At 46.9% G+C, this 19,282-nt stretch overlaps 2 protein-coding genes across 2 annotated transcripts; one reads left to right on the top strand and one right to left on the bottom strand.

Annotated features, from left to right (window-relative positions):
- The first annotated feature begins 255 nt into the window (after positions 1–255).
- nonC (serine/threonine-protein kinase Smg1) lies at positions 256–18,538 on the top strand. Its single transcript, XM_017157530.3, has 9 exons — positions 256–774; positions 828–1,191; positions 2,131–4,402; positions 5,128–8,514; positions 12,546–12,862; positions 14,113–15,430; positions 16,378–17,358; positions 17,416–17,764; positions 17,830–18,538. Exons 1-9 carry the CDS (start codon positions 486–488, stop codon positions 18,027–18,029), a joined length of 9,477 nt encoding a protein of 3,158 aa, XP_017013019.2. The 5' UTR covers positions 256–485; the 3' UTR covers positions 18,030–18,538.
- mAChR-C (muscarinic Acetylcholine Receptor, C-type) lies at positions 9,357–11,386 on the bottom strand. The gene is made up of 2 exons (XM_017157531.3): positions 10,692–11,386; positions 9,357–10,005 (listed from the first exon to the last, which is right to left on the bottom strand). Exons 1-2 carry the CDS (start codon positions 11,159–11,161, stop codon positions 9,357–9,359), a joined length of 1,119 nt encoding a protein of 372 aa, XP_017013020.2. The 5' UTR covers positions 11,162–11,386.
- Positions 18,539–19,282: the final 744 nt, after the last annotated feature.

Below are 19,282 nucleotides of genomic sequence, written 5' to 3' on the forward strand. Positions count from 1 at the left end.
CTTGGAATACGCCGCTTTAAAAACATTAAATTTACTTAATTTTTTTCTTTAAAATAAAGTTTAAAAAGGTTTTTCAAGATATTTGAAATTTAAATTTACCGCCAAACGGGGGCCAACTGATAATAGAGATGGCACTTTCACCGATAACCGCTGCATTCAACAGTTTCTATCGGCCGCGTGTCACGCATACAGGAGACCTTGACAATCCTGCTTAAAACCTTCTAGAATCTAGATTCCATCAACATGTTAAACAATTTGCTGGGTAATATCATCCTATATCAGTAGGTAATCCCTGTAATCAAACACCTATCGATGGCCCGCCACACAGCTGACCTATCGATAGCACCCCCACCACCCCACCACTAACACGCTGGAACAAAAAGCAGCAAAAAAATTAGTTTAGTTATAAACTAAACGTAGTATTTCCCACTGAAGAGCGCAAAAACCAAGGCACAGCTATTAATGCGGAGATTCGGGACGATTTGATGTCTGCGCTAGCGCCGCCAAGAGCCTCAATGAAGAACGCCCTGCAGCCGGGGGACAACTACAATGCGCCACTTGCCACTGGAAGCGAGGAGGAGGCGTCCTCCTTCCACGCGGAGATCGATCGCGTTCTGCGCTCGAACAACAATAACAACGGAAGCAGCGGGAGTGGCAGCGCCTCCGGAGGATCGGGAGGCAACGAGTCCATGTGGCTGCCCACCTGCAGCGGGAACAACCTGCTGCTGCAGGGCAAGATCAACCAGAATCACCGGAAGTTGTACCCAAGCAAAGGTGAGTTATCGCTGGATTTCTCTACTTAAAACCCCAACTAATCCAATCTCCAGTTGATCCCTCGAATATGACGGCCAACGGCGAGGATCTGCGCCTGTCCAAGATCATCCGGCGGCTGATCAACGAATCCAATCCTACGGTGGCCCTCGAGCTATGTGGCAAACTGGATCAGGCGGTGCGCACGCCCATCAACATGGGCTACATGTCCTGCTCCTTCGTCTGGATACTGGAGAGCATGCTCACCCTGTACAAGCAGTGCCCGCCGGCGGTCCTCGAGGAATGCAGCAAGACCCTGGGATTGATTGGCTACATCAACCGCAAGTCGTATCCCATTTACGAGGAGTTCATTGTGAAGAACTACAGGAGCAGCAAGCGGATGCAGAAGTACCTCATCCTGGCTTTGAGCACCACGCTCAGGTGAATCTTGCTTTCTTTTCCATGTTTATAGCCTTGCAGAGGGCATTATGATTTCAGTCCATGTCCGTCTGTCCGTCCGTTTCTACGCAAACTAGTCTCTCAGTTTTGAAGCTATCGGCTTAAAACTTTCCCAAAAGTCTTCTTTCTATTGCGGGTAGTATATATATTCTTGATCAGCATCACTAGAAAAGTCGATTTAGCCATGTCCGTTTGTCCGTCCGCCTGTCCGTATGTTTCTACGCAAACTAGTCTCTCAGTTTTGAAGCTATCGGCTTGAAACTTTCCCAAAAGTTTTCTTTCTATTGCAGGTAGTATATAAGTCGGAACCGACCGGATCGGACAACTATAGCTTATAGCTCCCATAGGAAAGATCGCAAAAAAAGCGTTAAAAAATTCTAGCTTCGTTGTTTTTTGAAGTATTGCCTTCTACTCTTGGGAATATTATTTTCTACATATTTCAGAATTTCGTATTAAATATTTAAAAAATCGGACGATTATATCATATAGCTGCCATAGGAACGTTCGAAAAATTTATGGGAAATTATTTGGAAAAAAATTATAGCTTCGTTGATTTTTATTGTATTCTCTTCTACTCAAGAATATGATTTTTTTTTAAATATTTTTGAATTAAACCGGACGACTATATCATATAGCTGCCATAGGAGCGATCGGAAAATTAATGGGAAAGTAATAGGAAATTAATTATAGCTTCTTTGGTTTTATGGTATTCTCTTCTGCTCAAGAATATGATTTTTGTTTTATATTTCCGAATTTTGAATTAAATTTATATAGCAGCCATAGGAAGGTCAGAATAAATAATGTCAAAATAATAGGAAACTCAACATTTTTGCGATTTGTAAGTTAATCGGAATAATCTGCAAGGGTATATAAGCTTTTCCCTTCTTATTTTCTATAAATCCAACTTCCAATCTTTTGCAGCTGCGACACCAAATGCGAACTGCATCTGTTTGCCGACAAGATAATGCTGCTTCTGAAGGACTTTCTGGAGAACGCGGAGAGCGCGGAGAGCTTCACGGCCGTCAGCAATACTTTGGTGCAATTCTCGGCCAGCTACGCGGAGGCCTTTGAATGCCACTTCACCGACGTGGTAGACATCGTAATCGGCTGGCAACTGGAGGCCGGTCAGCCGAGGCAACTGAAAGCCCACTGCGCCCAGGTGCTCGAGCAGCTAACCCCCTATTTCAGCAAGCAGATAGACTTTAGCTACGGCCTGTTGGCCCAGTTTGTGGAGGATATAACCACTTTGGAGGAGGAAGAAGACCCTGCGGCGATGGCCGAACGTGTGGGCGCCTTTGCGGGTGCCTTTAATACCCTTCTCAAGTGCCTCGCTCGCATGCAAATCTTCGTGGGCATGCCCACCTGCGAGTGCATTGTCCAAATGGCCTTGGATCATCTGGTCAAGATTATGCCGCATTTGGATCATCACTGCGATACGGATGCTTTAATCAACATTAACGAGCTGCTCTGCATTTGCCTGCTGAACAACTTTGGGGGCCTGGATGCCGGGACCTTGGAGCAACTGCTGCTTGGACAGCTCGATCAGATGCTCTCGCTGCGGGAAGTTCAGCGACAGAGCGTCCTTTACCTGCTGCTCTGCACGGTGCGAAGATTACGCGCCCGTTTGCCGCCCAGTTTGGTCCAGCTGATCTTCCAATCAAATCCGTATCTAGCGGAACTCAAACGCCAATCGCCTGGAGGAGCTGCCTACCGGCTGCTATTGCGCACCTGCCAGGAGACACTGCTCATCCGGAATGTTCCGCTGCTGCAGCAGGCCTACAAGCATCTGGTGGAGGATATCAACGGCTGTTTGCTGGAAATGCAGGAGGAGAACGAGAGTCGGAGAGCCAGCGAATCTGGCATCCTGCTCGTTTTCCATCTTTCCGCTTTGGCTGCTCTGGCCAAGCAGACCTCTTCGATCATCGGCATGTACGCCTGCAAGCCCTCGATTTTGGAGCTGCTGCTTACTAATTGTAGGGCCGACGAATTGAGCTTGTGGAGTCGCTTTCCGGCTGCCCATCAAGCTATCCTGGGCCTCCTTGTGGTCCACTGCCAAGCAAATCACAACTTTCGCTCGAATTCTAGCCTGCTGCGCGATCAGGAGAATACCACGGAGAATACCTCACCGACGGCCAATAGTTTCGCCAGCATTCTGCGCTTCCTGGACTCTGTTTTGCAACATTCCGGTCAGCTGGCGCAGCAGAATCTCAAGATACTGCTGCAATGGACGCAAATGCTGTTGAGTGAATGCCGCGAGAAGGCTGAACTGCTGATGGAGCAGGCGAATTTTGTGGGCATTTGCCGGAATATAGCAGCGAGTGCTTCTAAGTGGACTCCCCTGGAAAGTGCCCTCTGTATACAGACTGTATTGGATTACGGCTACGAGAGGCTGAAGCATTTGCCAGAGCTACTGATTCTCTACCGCGATACGGCGCTGCAGCAATTGCAGATTCTGTCCACCACGGGACATGCACCCTATGCACAGATTTACGCCCAATTGCCGCTGCATTTTACTTTGACCTCTAGTGGTGAATCATCGCTGCCCGGGATGAGCAGTCGGCGCGTTTGCGTCTGGCAGCAGCGAATGAGTCAATGCAGCGCAGTGCGCGACTCAGTCTTTCGGGATTTCTTCGAGCGTCTGCAGAAACCGGAGCAGGAAACGCTGGTCCACAGCCTGCGGGAGCTGTTCGTGCGCAGCTGCCAGGTGGCGCCGCAGGATGAAAGGCAGGAGAAGCTGTCGCAGTGCACGCGACGCTGTCAGCGTTTGGCCACCGCCTGGCTGCAGTTCGAGGCGGCCAGGTATTGTGTGGATCAGCGATTGCGCACGACGCTGGGGAAGCCGCAGGAAACGTTCCTCGGCTTCGAGGCTATCATCATGCGACATGCCCGCCTGCTGAGCGGCTGTGCCAAGGAGATGGAGCGCTCGGCGCTGGACAGCCTGTCGCTGGAGCAGCTGCTAAGCATGCAGGGTAATCTAAGCCTCCTGCTGGGCTTCCTCGATTCGCTGGAGAAGCTCATCTACAATGCCGCCGAGGGCAGCGCCTTTGCCCTGCGGCCGCCCGAGAAGCCAGTGGCCGCCTTCTTCCGTTTGAACAACCCCACCTGCCAGTCGTGGTTCAATCGCATCCGCATCGGCGTCGTCATCATTGCCATGCATGTCCAGCAGCCGGAACTGGTGATTCGCTATGCCCAGGTGAGTGGGGGCCTCTTTATAGGGAGGATATAAACTATTTATTTATATTTATTAATTGTTAGAGCTACCATAGCCCATTGAAATAGATAATAATGCCCAAAAAATATAAGTTTTTCGTAAATAATAGTAGTTTATGCCAAAAATATACTAGTTTACCTTTCAAAAAATAACTGTACTTCAACAATTAAAATTAAAATTCAATTAATAAGTAGATTCTTTATTTTAGTTAGTTAGATTTACATGGAAGTTATTTATAGAACATTACATTTAAAAAATTACTTAGACTTACTAATCTGGGAATCAAACCTTAAGAACATTGACCAAAAAAAATATCTGCTACAGAAGCGGGATTCGAACTCGCGAGAGGTTATAGTAATATTTGTATTAATATTTTTCTATATATTATTTTGACTTTACTTAGTTTAAATAACTCTATACTTTCTATTTTTTTATTTTAGTTTGTTAGATTTGTATGGAAGTTATTTATAGAACATTATATTTAAAAAATTATTCAGACTTACTAATCTGGGAATTAAACCGTGGCAACATTGAACAAAAAACATCTTCTACAAAAGCAGAGATTACAGGGAAAGAAAAAGATGTATTTTTAGTAATATTTGTAGTAATATTTGTATTAATATTTTTCCATATATTATTTTTACTTAGTTTTAAATCAATAAAAAAATAAATATAATTTACTCTATACCTTTTCCAATCCCCCTCAGCAAATTCTGCTTACGCAGAAGGCGCAGGATGCCACGTACAGCCAGGCGATCGTGTACATGGCCTGGGCGTGGGTCAGTTGCCAGGAGGCGGACTCCCTGCGCGGCTTATGCCTGTGGGCTCGGGCCAGGAGCAGCAGATCCTACCAGTGGCTACTCTGTGCGGCGGATCAGGCGGCCGGGCGGCGGGAATCAGCGCTGGCCGGCTATCGAATCCTCCTGGCCGATGAGAATGTCGAGGATCTGGAGCCGCACACACGGCAATTCGTGCTGGCCCAGATGATGCAGTGCCTCCAGGACCTGGGCCAATGGACGCAGCTGGTGGAGCTGAAGCAGCAGCAGTTGACGCGACCCGAGGACCGCGAACTGAATCCCTTCCTGCAGCGCAGCAATGTGGAGGTGAATGCGTTGGAAAGGCTGTTGGCGCGAGGAGAGGAGGCGTTTGACGAGTTTGCCGGTGGATCGGCGATGCAGCAGCTGAGCCAGTGGCCCACGAATTGGGCAGAGGAATCCACAAGGTCGTTAAGCGGACGTGCGAGCTTCTCATCCGTTCATGTGCGTCAACGCACGGAGGATTTGGTGCTGCAGAAGCTGATGGAGGAGCGCAGTGTTCCCTTGGAGGCGAGGAATCTGCTGGACAATCAATGGCGCGACAGCCTGCTGAATCCCAGCTGCGATCAGCGTTCCTGCCGGGAACTAACGCTCCTCCGTCACATTGTTCAGAACGTCGGCGGTGGCCAGGAGTTGTCGCTGCTGCCGCAATCGCAATCGAGCCTCTCCAGCGGCATTCTAATGCGCTGCCTCGCCTGGACTCAGTTGCTCCGTCAGCATTGTGCTAATAGCAGCTGGGAAACCCTCTGCTTAGATGCCGCTGCTGCCGCTCGAGAAGAAGGAAATCTTCAACTGGCGGAGGCTTTGCTAACGCAATTCTTTGGCCAGCCGCTGGAAGAGATTGCCAGTCAGTTTTGCCTGGAAGAAGGAGGCCTGCACACGGAGAATCCCTCGCTGCTGCGTGGCTACAGTGAGCTGGTCAAGTGCCTGCATCTCAGCGATTCGTTGGGTAACTCATCCATTGATGTCTGTGCCTCGCTGTGCTTGAATATCCAAGGGAGCAGCCATCAAGCGGATCTGCTGCTCAATCTCTCCGATTGGATAGCCGCTAGGAGCTGCAATGGTTTGGCCACCGCGCAGTCGCCGGCGCTCCTTCAACTGCTCGATCAGCTGCCCGAATGTCCGCTCATCTGTGCCGCCCAACCTTTGGCCATTCCCCAAGCGGAGCGTTTGGTGGCCCGCCTCGTCCATGCCAGCTTAAAGCAGCGTTCCAATTGCGAGGAGGCTTTGATTGCCTACGGCAATTGGTGCTATCGCTGGGGCAAGAAGATCGTGGACAGCGGCTGTGTGCTCAGCCAGGCGGATGCATCTGCTCTCAGTGAGGCCCTGGATCTCGCCCATCCGCTGGACAGTGAGCAGCTGAATGAGCTGCTGCAGGCGCTCAGCATGGAACAGCCGCCGGCGAGCTGCGTGGAGGTTTGTCCCGAGGCGGCGCGTGCACGCGATGATGAGGCCGCCAAGAGTTGCCTGCGCCGGCTGGCTTTGCTAGCGGATAAACCAACGGAGGTTCTCGATTCCATCCTCCAGATTTGGCGAAGAGCCATAGCCAACACCTATGATTATTACCGCGATGCGGCACGTTCGTACTTTCAGTATCTCAGTTTGAAGTCAGGAAAGAGCAGCGAGAAGGAGGAGGCCATCGATGACAGCAATTTAGTAACCACAACTCTACGACTCCTTCGCCTGATTGTCAAGCATGCGAGTGGCTTGCAAGAGGTACTAGAACAAGGACTCCGCACCACGCCCATTGCCCCCTGGAAGGTGATCATACCGCAGCTGTTTAGCCGCCTCAATCACCATGAACCTTATGTAAGGAAAAGCGTTTGTGATCTCCTCTGTCGCCTCGCGGAGAGTCGCCCGCAGTTGGTGATCTTTCCAGCGGTTGTGGGTGCAAATCGTGAGCAACAGGATGCAAGTAGCACCTCGGAGGATGCCTGCTGCTATGGCTATTTGCTGGGAGAGCTATCGAAACAAGCGCCCGAGGCAGTGCAGCATGTGCAGCTGATGGTGAAGGAGCTGCGCAGGGTTTGCCTGCTGTGGGATGAGTACTGGATCCATTCGCTGGCCCACATTTACAATACCTACGTGAGCAGGGTGAGTGCACTGGCCACGGAATTTCGACCCGACGATCACGAGGGCAAAAACAATCGGTTTAATGTTTGGCGACCGCAACTGCTGGCCGATTTGGAGGCTCTAGCCGCGCTCACCGCTCGTCCAGCGGAAACCAGCTACGAAAGGAGCTTCCGCAAGCGTTTCGATGCACCTATAAAAGCTACCTTAGAAGCCCTTCGCACGCGTCGCTATCCGGAGGCCTGGGACAAGCTGAAGCAGCTCTATCACATCCTGCAGTCCAACATGATTCGCGGCAGCGGCAGCACCCTCAAAATGCAGAGCTTAAGTCCCGTGCTCTGTGGGATAGGGAAAATGAGGATATCAATGCCTGGTTTGGATGCCCATGGTCCAGATGAGGATCACGTGACCATTGAAAGCATCGAGGGATCCGTTTGCGTGCTGCCCACGAAGACAAAGCCCAAGAAGGTGGCCTTCTACGGCAGCAACGGTCAGCGCTACACGTTCCTGTTCAAGGGCATGGAGGATCTGCATCTGGACGAGCGCATCATGCAGTTCCTGTCCATTTCGAATGCGATTATGGCCTGTCGCAGCGATGCCCCTTCGAGCAATGGTTGCTATCGTGCGCATCACTACTCGGTGATTCCTTTGGGTCCACAATCGGGATTGATTAGCTGGGTGGATGGAGTCACGCCGCTTTTTGCGCTCTACAAGAAGTGGCAGCAAAGACAGCCAGAAAAAACAGGAGGAGGAGCAGGAGGAGGAGCAGTGAATACCACGCGACGCTTTACAGATTTATTCTACAGTAAACTCTCGCCCCTGCTGGCCAAGCACAATCTGCTTGTGAGCGATCCCCGTCGCCAGTGGCCCATCTCCGCTTTGCGTCAGGTGCTGGCGGAGCTAACCCAGGAGACACCCGGCGATCTGCTCGCCCGGGAGCTGTGGTGCCAGGCGGGAAATGCCGCCGAGTGGCGGCTGTCGGTGCGTCGCTATGCCCGCTGCATGTCGGTCATGTCGATGATCGGCTATGTGATCGGACTGGGCGATCGCCATCTGGACAATGTGCTCATTAACCTAGGCAGCGGTGATATCGTGCATATTGACTACAATGTTTGCTTCGAAAAGGGACGCACGCTGCGCATCCCCGAGAAGGTGCCCTTCCGCCTCACCCAGAACCTCATTCATGCGCTGGGAATCACGGGAATCGAGGTAAGTCCATAGGCTAGCTAATCTTAAATATTAAATCTTAAATCTCTTAATGATAATGCCCCCTTTTAATCATCTTAACTTATTAACAATGAAACGATCATCGATTTTACGTTATGTGGTATCAATATCACATTGCTTTTTTCTCTCTCTTTCGAAGTGAGAGAATCTCCGAAAGAGAGAGAGAACGATATGCCAGAATTTTACCATGCGCATATCGATTTGACCGTAACGTGTTTTGTTTTTTGTGTAGTAGCAACTCATTCGAATGATGAAAAAAAAAAATTGATATGAAACGATGATCAATTTTACGTTATGTGTAGACCTCGCATTTTGCATATTTGTCCATTTTTTGTCCGATTTTTACCAAAATTTCTAGGTAGGTATTTTATTTTTCAAAAGTAATAAACTCGGATGCATATCGGAAATATGCAAAATATATGCAAAAAATATATGCATAAAATATGCAAAATATTTGCAAAATATGTGCGAACAACTGGAGGCTCAAATATTCTAAGGAACCTTCAGTAAACACGAGCCATTTTACTATTTTTGCGCCCTTCTCGCCTACTCGTTGGAAATATAAATAGGGTTTCCTTAAATTTGGGAAAAAATTAGATATCTCAGAAATGATGAAAAGTAACAAACAATTTTCTTCGGGGAAATTATGTTAGCTATGAAATGGTCAATCATGAATAGTTGAGTTTATTTTATATTTTGCATATTTTATGCATATGAATTTTATGCAAATATTAAAAACAAAATATGCCATTAATTTTAAACTATATTTTTATTGAAACGAACTTTGGTGTTTTCGGAATTGATCTATCTTTATCCTATAAAAACTACTGCTTGATCTCCGGCTGCTGCTGCTGCTGGTAGCCCGTGGAGGAGGAGGTGGCCTCCATGCGCTGCTTGCTGTCCGCCGGCAGCTGATCCTCGCACTGCCTCGCCGTCCGGCAGCAGAGAGTCTGGGCGAAGGCTCGCCGGAAGCCGGAGTTCTTCCACGAGTAAATGATGGGATTCAGCGCCGAATTGCAGATGGCCAGCGAGAAGGTGGTCTTGTAGATCAGCGAGCTGCTCCGGCAGATGCTGAACAGCTGGGCAATGGCCACGCAGAAGTAGGGAAGCCAGCAGAGCGTGAAGCAGCCCATGATGAAGACCACAATCTGGACGCTCTTCCAGTCCGGATGGAGCAGCAGACTCCGCATGGTGGTGGCCTCATCCGCATTGTAGACCACCGACTGGCGGAGGCGCTGCGCCTGCTTGGAGGCCTCGCGCATGATGCGCCAGTAGACGAGGAGCATGCAGATCCAGATGATCACGAAGCCGGGAGTTATTACGCCAGCTATGTAGCCGGGCGCCAGGACCTCGTCGAATTCGCAGGCCTGCGCCTCGGGCCATCGGTTCCAGAAGACCGGCAGCAGGGCCACCACGGCGCCCAGGCACCAGTTCGACACGATGATGCTGTAGGCCACGCGACGGGTCATGTATCTGTAGGGGATTAGTCCAGGGATTAGAAATAGCAATGGTCAGAAAAGTTGTGGATTGTAGAATGGATGTATACACTGTATACATGTCTACACTGATAGAGAAAACGTAGTAAACCCAATGATTTCATATTTAATTTAAAAAATTTTACATTTTTAATATGAAAATATTAAAAATTGTAGTAAATTTTGAACATTTTAAACTATGATTTTAATATAAAAATCTTTTTTTTTGTTGATGTAAAACCAATCTAAAACCAATATAAAAGGAGCCTATAAAAATCGATCAGTAGCCAAAATCACCCATAACGGATTGACATAAAAATCTAAAAAAAAATCACAAGTTAGGAAATAATATCTAATATATTTTATCTTTGTTCAAATTAATATTTATTTAATTCAAATATGTAGTAGAATTCTTTAAATTCAATATGCAGATATTTGTTTTTACTACTGAAGGGTTAATTATCCCAAGATACTTTGGAACCTAAAACTCATAGACTCATTCAATCCAACTTGAAACATTGAGGATCCTATGAAACCCAGGATAACCTTTAATGAATCAATGATCACGAAATACGTATTACATCTTTAAATAATTGTTATAATCATTAAATCACTGGACTAATTGAAACCTATGGATTGCTAATACCAGATACTCAAGGAATACCTACATAAATGGGATCTCACCTTCTGTAGTGCAGGGCATAGACCACGGCTATGTACCGATCCACCGCGATGGAGATCAGCGTGAGCATGGAGACGCAGCAGGCGCAGATGAGCAGGAAGAAGCGCAGCAGGCAGGGAGCCCTCATTTCGCCAATATCGGAGCCCATGTAGAATACCAAATGGTAGGGCAGCGCCAGACCCACGCAGAAATCGGAGACGGCCAGCGAGAGGATGAAGAGATTGGAGATAACCGATCGGAGGTGGCGACAGGTGCGAACCGCCACAATGGTCAGGATATTGCCGCCGAGGATGAGGGCGAACAGGAGCGCATTGATGGCCAGCCAGAGGAAATGGCCGGCGCCCAAGCTGCTCGCCTGAAGACTCAATTCCGTGGGAGTTTCCGTGGCATTCTGCCTGCTCCACAGGATCGAGTGATCCGTGGAACTCCGATAATCCCAGGCGGGCGGCGATGAGCTGCTGGAAAATGACATGCTGACACACAAAGATACAAAACAAAACGAAGCGCACGCGACGCCAGTGAGGAACTATCTGGCAGCTCAGCCAGCTTTTTGGCCAGGACTTCGGTTCGACTCGGTTTTTGGATTCGGTTCCACCGTGGGCGTCGTTTGTTTACGTTTCGCTGCTGGCTCTACGACATTGTCACCGCCAGTTAACTGATAACTGATCCAGCGTGAGAACCGCAATCCGTTGATAACCACGAACCACCCACCTAACCACCCCATCGAAGCACTCAAAAAACAGCCATCGTTACCCGAAAAACCAAACAGAGCATTTCGAGTGCCCGGACTCCCGGGCCCAATGAATGGCCAAACGGATCGCTGGGGGTTTTAGCAGATTAGCCCAGCTCCACGGACTAAAATAGAACGATAAAAAAGAAAAAACACCCGGCTACGTAGTATCCAATGGGATAGGGATCTCTTGAATGTGAGGAGTTAGAAACGAAAATATTAGAATTTATAATATAAGGAATGAATAACCAAAGACCCAGGAATGACACATTCGTATACATTATAATGTTACCAATGTGATATCATTAAACTAGTAGATGTCATATAAGTACCATAAAGTATTATCAGAGGCAGAAATGGATAGGTATTGAATGTGTTTTTAAAATCTGATAAGGGGTTCTACTATTTACAATTTGCGTTTGTTTTCTACAAGAAGAAAAAAACAGAATTTATATGTATGTGATAAATACAATATAAAAGGGGTGTAAAAAAAAGGCAAGTAGCTTCTGCAGCCAAAATGGCTAGATATAAAAATCTAAAAAAAATAACCGAAATTTGAAAATAATCTTAATAGCAGATACAATATATCATATAAGTTTCAAGACCCCACCGTGATAATAGCTTCGTATCTCTTATCTGGTAACAGATGACATATGTATAAGCCATGCACTTTTGGCCTGTTTGATTTTGGACTTGTGGTTCGAAACGAGCCAGAAACATCTGAGGTTGGCATGGCCAAGTGGATAAATGGGGGTAAATCTGTGAACCCTTATGGATATATAGGGATATATATGTATAGGCCTTATCACATAAATTACGTGCCAATCTACAATTGTAAAGAGCGATTAGCTTCGATATGTGGAACATGGTTATGGTTGGGGCTCTCGATTCTGTTTCTGGTTTGGGCATTGGTTTGTTTTAGGTTTGTTTTTGGTTGACCATAAAATCAGCATTGCTAATATATCGAATCGTATATCTGTGCGCCGTACGACAGATGGAAACGGTTCCGCCGTTCCGCATTTATGGAGCCCAATGTCCCAATTTATGGGTGTGATATACATGTATATCCATATCTCGAACATATATCGAACCCCCATTAACCAATAAACCCCGTCTTCTCTTGCAGGGCTCCTTCCGTTTGGGCTGTGAATACGTTCTGAAGGTGATGCGCAAGGAGCGTGAGACTCTGCTCACCCTGCTGGAGGCCTTTGTCTACGATCCCCTGGTGGACTGGACCATAAACGACGATGCTCAGGCCCTGCGGCGATCCCTGAATGCCAAGCAAGGAGGAGCAGGAGCAGCTGGTGGAGGGCCAGGCGGTCCGGGAGAACTCAAGTGCCACAAGAAGGACAAGGGCAAGGGAAAGCCGCACGATTGGGATGCCAAGCGACAGCACTTCTTGGGCAAACTGGGTGTGCTGCAAAAGTACTGGGTCACCAATAAGTAAGTAGCTCCGCAATATCTTTAAACTTCTTTGTAGAATGGAGATATAATAGAGGTATAATGCTGATATAATAGAGATTTCATGGAGATATGGTATAGATATACGAAGGATATAATAGAGATTTTATAAAGATAAAATAGTGATATAAACAGCATTTTATAGAGATATAATAGAGATTTAATGAAAATAAAATAGAGATATACTGTAGATATAATAGAGAAAACCCGATGTAAAGTTTATTTTTCTCTAAGGTTCGAATCCATGTTTTCCTAAAATTGATGGGGATTGATAGTTTGGGTTGTTAGCAGCTCAAAACCGTCATTCTTTTAGCTATGGGCCTTGATTTGTCCAAATTACGACCGAAAAACCACAAAAAAAGGTTATTTTCGTTGAAAATTAGAATTCATATTTTCCACCCTAAAATATCAGTATTTTTGCCATAACAATGGAAATAATGATCCAAATATGGAGTGTCATACCTCGTTGAACTCGTAATTAAATTCCCAATCGGTTGCCATTCAAACCTAGAAATTTTTAAAATTTGTAATTTTTCGCAAAAAATTGTGATGTTACCCCTTATAAAAAATGTGAAAATTTATCAAAAAATAAATTTCCCTGAAAGTGGTGGGATTCGTTAGTATAGGTCGTTAGCTGTTCAAAACAGTCGTTCTTTTGGCTGTAGGACTTGAATTGTCCAAGCTACGACTAAAAAACCATATAAAAAAGGTTGATTTCGTCGAAAATTCAAATCCACATTTTCCACCCTAAAATATCAGTTTTTTAGCCATAACAATGGAAATAAGGATCCAAATATGGAATGTCGTACCTCGTTGAACTCGTTATTTAATTCCCAGTCGATTGACATTCAAACCTAGAAATTTTCAAATTTTGTCGTTTTTCACAAAAAATTGTGATGTTACCCCTTATCAAAAAAGCGAAAATTGATCAAAAAATAAATTTCCCCGAAAGTGATGGGGATCGTTAGCTTAGGTTGTTAGCTGCTCAAAACAGTCATTCTTTTAGATATCGGCCTTGATTTGTCAAAATTACGGCTAAAAAATAACAAAAAAAATTGTAAATCAGTCTAAAATTCCTCATATTTAATAGACATATAATATAGTAGAGATAAAGTAGAGATATTATAAAGATATAATAGAGATATTATAAAGATATAATACTAATTTAGTTAAGATCACTTGAATACCCAACATTTTTCTAAAATTCCAAATCTTTCTCTACCCCTCCCCAGAACGGACATGCTGCTGCAGCTGGAGGAGATGCAGCAAGAGGTGGGCCACCTGCAGGAGGCGCAGGCCAAGCAGCTGGTGGCCGAGCAGGAGCTGCTGGAGCTCAATCAGCGCAGCGCCCTCATGGCGGAGATCAAGTCGCTGGGCACGGCGATGGAGAGCCATAGCTTCAATACGGCCTCGCTGCGCCATGCGGTGCGTCGTGGTCACTCGGAGGCCCTTTCCGCCCTCTCGGCCCAGCGAATGGCGGACTTTGGCCGGGTGCAGTGCCTCCTGGGCACCTACGGCCAGTGCCTGCAGCCATATCACCTGGCCGAGCTGCACTCGCAGCTGGTTCAGCTGCAAATGGAGTCGAGTCGCACGGAGACGGAGCAGGAGAATGCCAGGAAGTTGGCGGGATTCGATGGCCTCCGCAGCCAATTAGATGAGCTGCTCGGTCGGCTGAATGCAACGGCCCTCCAGAGTTCGGAGCACCTGCAGCAATATGCGGCTGTGATGAACTTCTTCCCGGAGCAGAGTCACCGGCAGAATCTATTCGTTCGCTTCCACGACGCCTTTGGAGCGTACATACAGCATAAGAGTGGTTCCACTCAGAACAACAGCAATGCGAACTCACCATCCAGTTCGATTATCTGCACTGCGGATGTCCTGGGCGTAGCGGAGGCTTTGGAGGCGGCCTGGTTGCGCATCAGTTGCCAGCTGCACGAGGCAACGCAGCACTGTCCAGTGAAGCAGTCGCAGACTCCATCTCTGCTGGCCATGATTGGCCAAAGCGGCTGCAGTCTGCTGCTTTTGAAGGCCAGCCTGGTGCGCACTTTGGATCGAGCGGGCGCAGCCTTTGCCGCCTACGAACAGGTGGCTTTAGCCAGTCAGGATGAGGGCCTGCTGCAGCATCAGCTGCACTTTATCCATTTGGTGCGCTCCATGTGCCAGGGTGTTCTTTCCATGGCCTCCGAGCAGGAGGATCTGCATCTGGGACAAATCGAAACGCTACTCGCGGCCCTCTCAAATCTCAAGCAGATCTTTGAGTATGATCTGCCGGCCAGCATATATCGCCTCCTGCTGCTGCAGCCCAATCTCGGCCAGCTGAGCGCGATGTGCCATCTGAGTGCCGTAAGTTTGGGGCAGCTGTATCTAGAGGCCACGCTGGAGAAGGAGGAGCAGCCGGCGGAGGAGTTCCCAGCGGAGCGGCGATTCCTTTTAACACTGCAGCCCGCCTACGAGCAGTTCCAGTTGGCCTCCAGTGCGATGGCTTCGCTGGTGGCTGGAGTGAAGATGATGCTCGAGGATGTACACGATCCGCAGGCCCAGCAGTTAATGGTGGGTATTGGAATTAGAATTTTGAGTTTAATAGAATTGAATGAATTAGGATTTTGAGTTTAATAGAATTGAGTGAATGAATGGCATGATTTCCGAAATAATTTAAACAATTTCTTTTGAAGAAGAAAGAGCCATAATTTTGTGATTAAATCTGCCTGAATTTTATTTACTAAGCAGGCAACATTGATTTGTTAAACATTTTTCACTTTTTGTTCTTTAAAGAAAGCACAAAATAAATCTGACAAATTCATCAGGGAACGTAACTGTTATAAGTTTTATTTTAAAAATCACACTTTAACAGTTATTTTCTGATTTGTAAAGTAAAACTCAAAGAATAACTGTTATTTTTTGAGTTTTATAATAAAAGTTGACAAATAACAGTTATTCGTCGTGATCAAAATAAAACTCAAACTTGATTTATGGCGATTTTGTGGGTAAACAAAATTTTAAAAAAATATAGGTATAAAATATGCGCGGTTGCTTTTTTTAACAAATTTTTAGTAAGTTATAAAAAGCACGGGTATTATGTTTTTTTTAATTATTTCATTTTTTCAAAAATGTCAAGGGAATAACTGTTATTCATAAAAATCAAAAAATAACAGTTATTTTTTGAGTTTTATTATAAAAATCAAAAAATAAAAATCATTACGGATTTGTAAACTACAATGGCTAATAAAAATTGTGGTGTATTTAAAAAATTTTTAGGACCCTTCTAAGTGCGTGATTTTTTTGTATAAAAAATTTACAATAACAGTTATTTTCGTTCCCTGAAATTCATACAAATTATGCATTCATTCATTCAATTCGAAATAAATTAGAAAAACATTCAATTTATTTCACATAGAATTGAATTGAACCAATCAGAAATTTCATGGCATACTATGATAATACAAAAATTGAATCAACATCAGGAATTTATTATATTATATTATATATTATACCAACAGGAACTGGATCTCCTCAAGTCCTGCCACTTGCAACTGGACGACGAGTGCTTCTTTGGCCTGATCAGCGATGCTTTGGAGTCCAGTCGCACCTGCGATGTGCGCGAAATGGCTCGGCCGGTGGTGGATCTCGTCCAGCGCCTCCAAGCGGAGAGTCTGGCCGGTTTGCTGCCCCTGCTGGCGCGCAATTTCTACACGGCCGTCGGTCCGCAGTGTCGACCCAATGCGAACAATGCTGCGGTAATGGGAGATCCCGCTCAGGCGGATCACCTGTGCGAGGGACTGTTTATATCCCTGCAATCCGATGGAGGCCTCCAGCAGCAGCAGGCGGAAATGGCGCTGCTCAATCAGCAACTGGAGCTGCACACGCTGGCCGCTTCGGCTCAATACTGGGCCTATTCGGAGGCACTGGGCGCCCAGTTGCGCTGCGGCCGACACATCGTCAGCCGGCCCAAGCTGGCCGCCATCATTGGCGAGGGCTGGCAGGAGCTGGACCAGAATCTATCCTCGCTGCAGCAGCTACAAGGTCAGCTGGAGTCGCAACTCAGTCAGTTGCAGGCGCAGCGAAGTAACTGGAATCGCAATCATATCGACAATCTGCTGCGCACTCAGCAGTCTCACAATCAGCAGCTAATGGCTCATGTTTCGGTGGTGCAACAGCTGGCGGATGAAGCGGGAGCCGTGTCCCGACTGGAACAGCATGGTGGAGCTCTCGGCGAAGAGGGACAGGCGCTCGTCGAGCATTTGGAGCAATGGCTGGCGGCGCATGGCCAGTGGCAGGCGAGCAGCTCGCGGATTAGCGCCGTGGAGCAGGCCGTGGTGGAGCTGCTGGATCCCGAGGGCGCCATCGATCTGTATTGGCTGGAGAATGTGCAGGGGCTGCTGGAGGAGCACACCTGCAAGGTGCAGCGCGAGATTGCGGCGCTGGAGGGCGAGCAGCAGAGCAAGCATCGCTTCATTTGCACTTTGTTGAAGGAGACACTGGTAATGATTGCAACTAAAGGCTCTAGTTTACATTTAATAACCTGTAATTTCCCACAGCGCCTGCAGGAGAACATGCCGCGCTTCCATGTGCGCAGCCTGTGCTCGGAGGCCCAGGCGCAGGGACAGGGCAAACTGGTGCCCACGGATGTGCAGTTGCTGTGCGGCCATCTGCGCGACTGCCAGCGCCTCGTGCAGTCGCTCTTCCTGCGGCTGCAGGAGCTGCGCAAGGATCTCTGCTCCGAGCGGCGTGTCCTGCAGCCGGCCGTCCTGCTAGGCTGGCAGCAGCAGCTGCAGCTCATCCTGGCGATGGCCAACCAGGAGGTCAACGAGTTCTTCAAGAGCATGGACGACTTTCTGCAGCATGCCGGCGAAACGGACTCGTACGAGACCTTTACGCATACGAAGGGTAAGGGAAAATCATACAGAAATTCGTAATAGAAGAGCTAATCTATCTATATATCTATATTATAGGTACCAGTAATCTTCACGAGCAGAAGCGCAATGCCTACGGCGTCTCCGTTTGGAAGAAGATACGCATGAAGCTGGAGGGCCGCGACCCGGATGGCAATCAGCGCAGCTCCGTCGCCGAGCAGGTGGACTATGCCATACGCGAGGCCACCAATCCGGACAACCTGGCCGTGCTCTACGAGGGCTGGACGCCGTGGGTCTAATTCGTCCACACTGGTCGGCCGCATTTTTGGGCTTTTGACATCCAACATGCATCATAAACTCGGAGCGGAGAGAGACTACATTCAACGTTTTGTGGACAGGATCTCGGTGTTTCTGGACAGGATCTCGGGACGACCTCCTCCGGACTGTAAGCAGTCGCAGCCTGACGGCAGACCGACTCCCCAAAGGCCACCACATCTCAACCAAGTGTAGTAGTGTGCTTAAAAAGAAAAAAGGAATGTAGGAAATGATGAATCAGAGGCGGGAATCGGGAATCGGACCCCGTGCTCTTATCCTGGCCGAATATGCCGGATCAGCCGGATCAGGACCTCCAGTAGCAGCGGCAGCAGCAGCAGATCACATAGCCAAGTGACTCTGATTGCCGAGTGCGATCTATTTTCAAGGTTTCACATTTGCAATTTACGTTCTACCGGTCTCCGCCTTTTTGGGAATATTATTGTGCGATTATTATATATTCGATTCGATTATACATATACTATATATTCATTTACGCCGTGCTGGATCTGTTTTTTTTTCATCAATTATATATGTTAAGCCAACCTTAGTTTCGCCCCCGCAACACAAATGTGCAAAATTGTTAAGTGTAAGCCAAGCCGATTGATTTGTGTTACCAAATTATCAAATTACCCGTAGCCATACATTAAAACTATATATACACACGACCCTATATAACCGAGATGCCCGTTTATAGCCGATATTTCCCCTTCGTTTTTAGTTATTTCAAATAAACGCAATGCTGAATACAAAATTTATGGACTTTTCAATTACAAAAGAGAGTTTTTGTGGTATAATCACTCATTTATTCTCTAAAGTTCTTCTCGTTTCGCCTCCGTTTTTACTTAACAATTGTTATCCTAAATCGTTTTATTTGCTCTATTCGCTTTGGTTGGTTATAAAAGTTCAAATATTTTTATTTTCGATTTCTTCGATTAGTTACCAATTTTTGCCATCGGGATGGGGATACAAAAAACCATTTCTCAAATACATAATCAAATGTTACGTTTATCATTTATCGCTTTTATTTTGGGAGTGAAATCAGTTGTATCCTCAATCGCTCAATGCAACGCTATAGTTATACAGTTACAATTTATATATATATATATAATATACATATACAACGTTCTATATATGCATGGTGTATGTGGGGGGTTGGGGGATTGGGGGGGGTGTATATCTTCTGTACAGTACATTAAAGTATATCATTTACAAAATAGTTATTACGTGCTGCCGCCGT

The sequence above is a fragment of the Drosophila takahashii genome, chromosome X (assembly GCF_030179915.1).
Source record: "Drosophila takahashii strain IR98-3 E-12201 chromosome X, DtakHiC1v2, whole genome shotgun sequence".
Classification (NCBI taxonomy): domain Eukaryota; kingdom Metazoa; phylum Arthropoda; class Insecta; order Diptera; family Drosophilidae; genus Drosophila; species Drosophila takahashii.

Excerpts from the sequence above, each read along its gene's own strand:
- mAChR-C (XM_017157531.3), bottom strand. The coding sequence starts at position 11,161 with ATGTCATTTTCCAGCAGCTCATCGCCGCCCGCCTGGGATTATCGGAGT. Across the intron at positions 10,006-10,691 it reads TATGCCCTGCACTACAGAAG|ATACATGACCCGTCGCGTGG; the intron begins GTGAGATCCCAT and ends AATCCCCTACAG.
- nonC (XM_017157530.3), top strand. The coding sequence starts at position 486 with ATGTCTGCGCTAGCGCCGCCAAGAGCCTCAATGAAGAACGCCCTGCAG. Across the intron at positions 775-827 it reads GAAGTTGTACCCAAGCAAAG|TTGATCCCTCGAATATGACG; the intron begins GTGAGTTATCGC and ends TCCAATCTCCAG. Across the intron at positions 4,403-5,127 it reads TGGTGATTCGCTATGCCCAG|CAAATTCTGCTTACGCAGAA; the intron begins GTGAGTGGGGGC and ends AATCCCCCTCAG.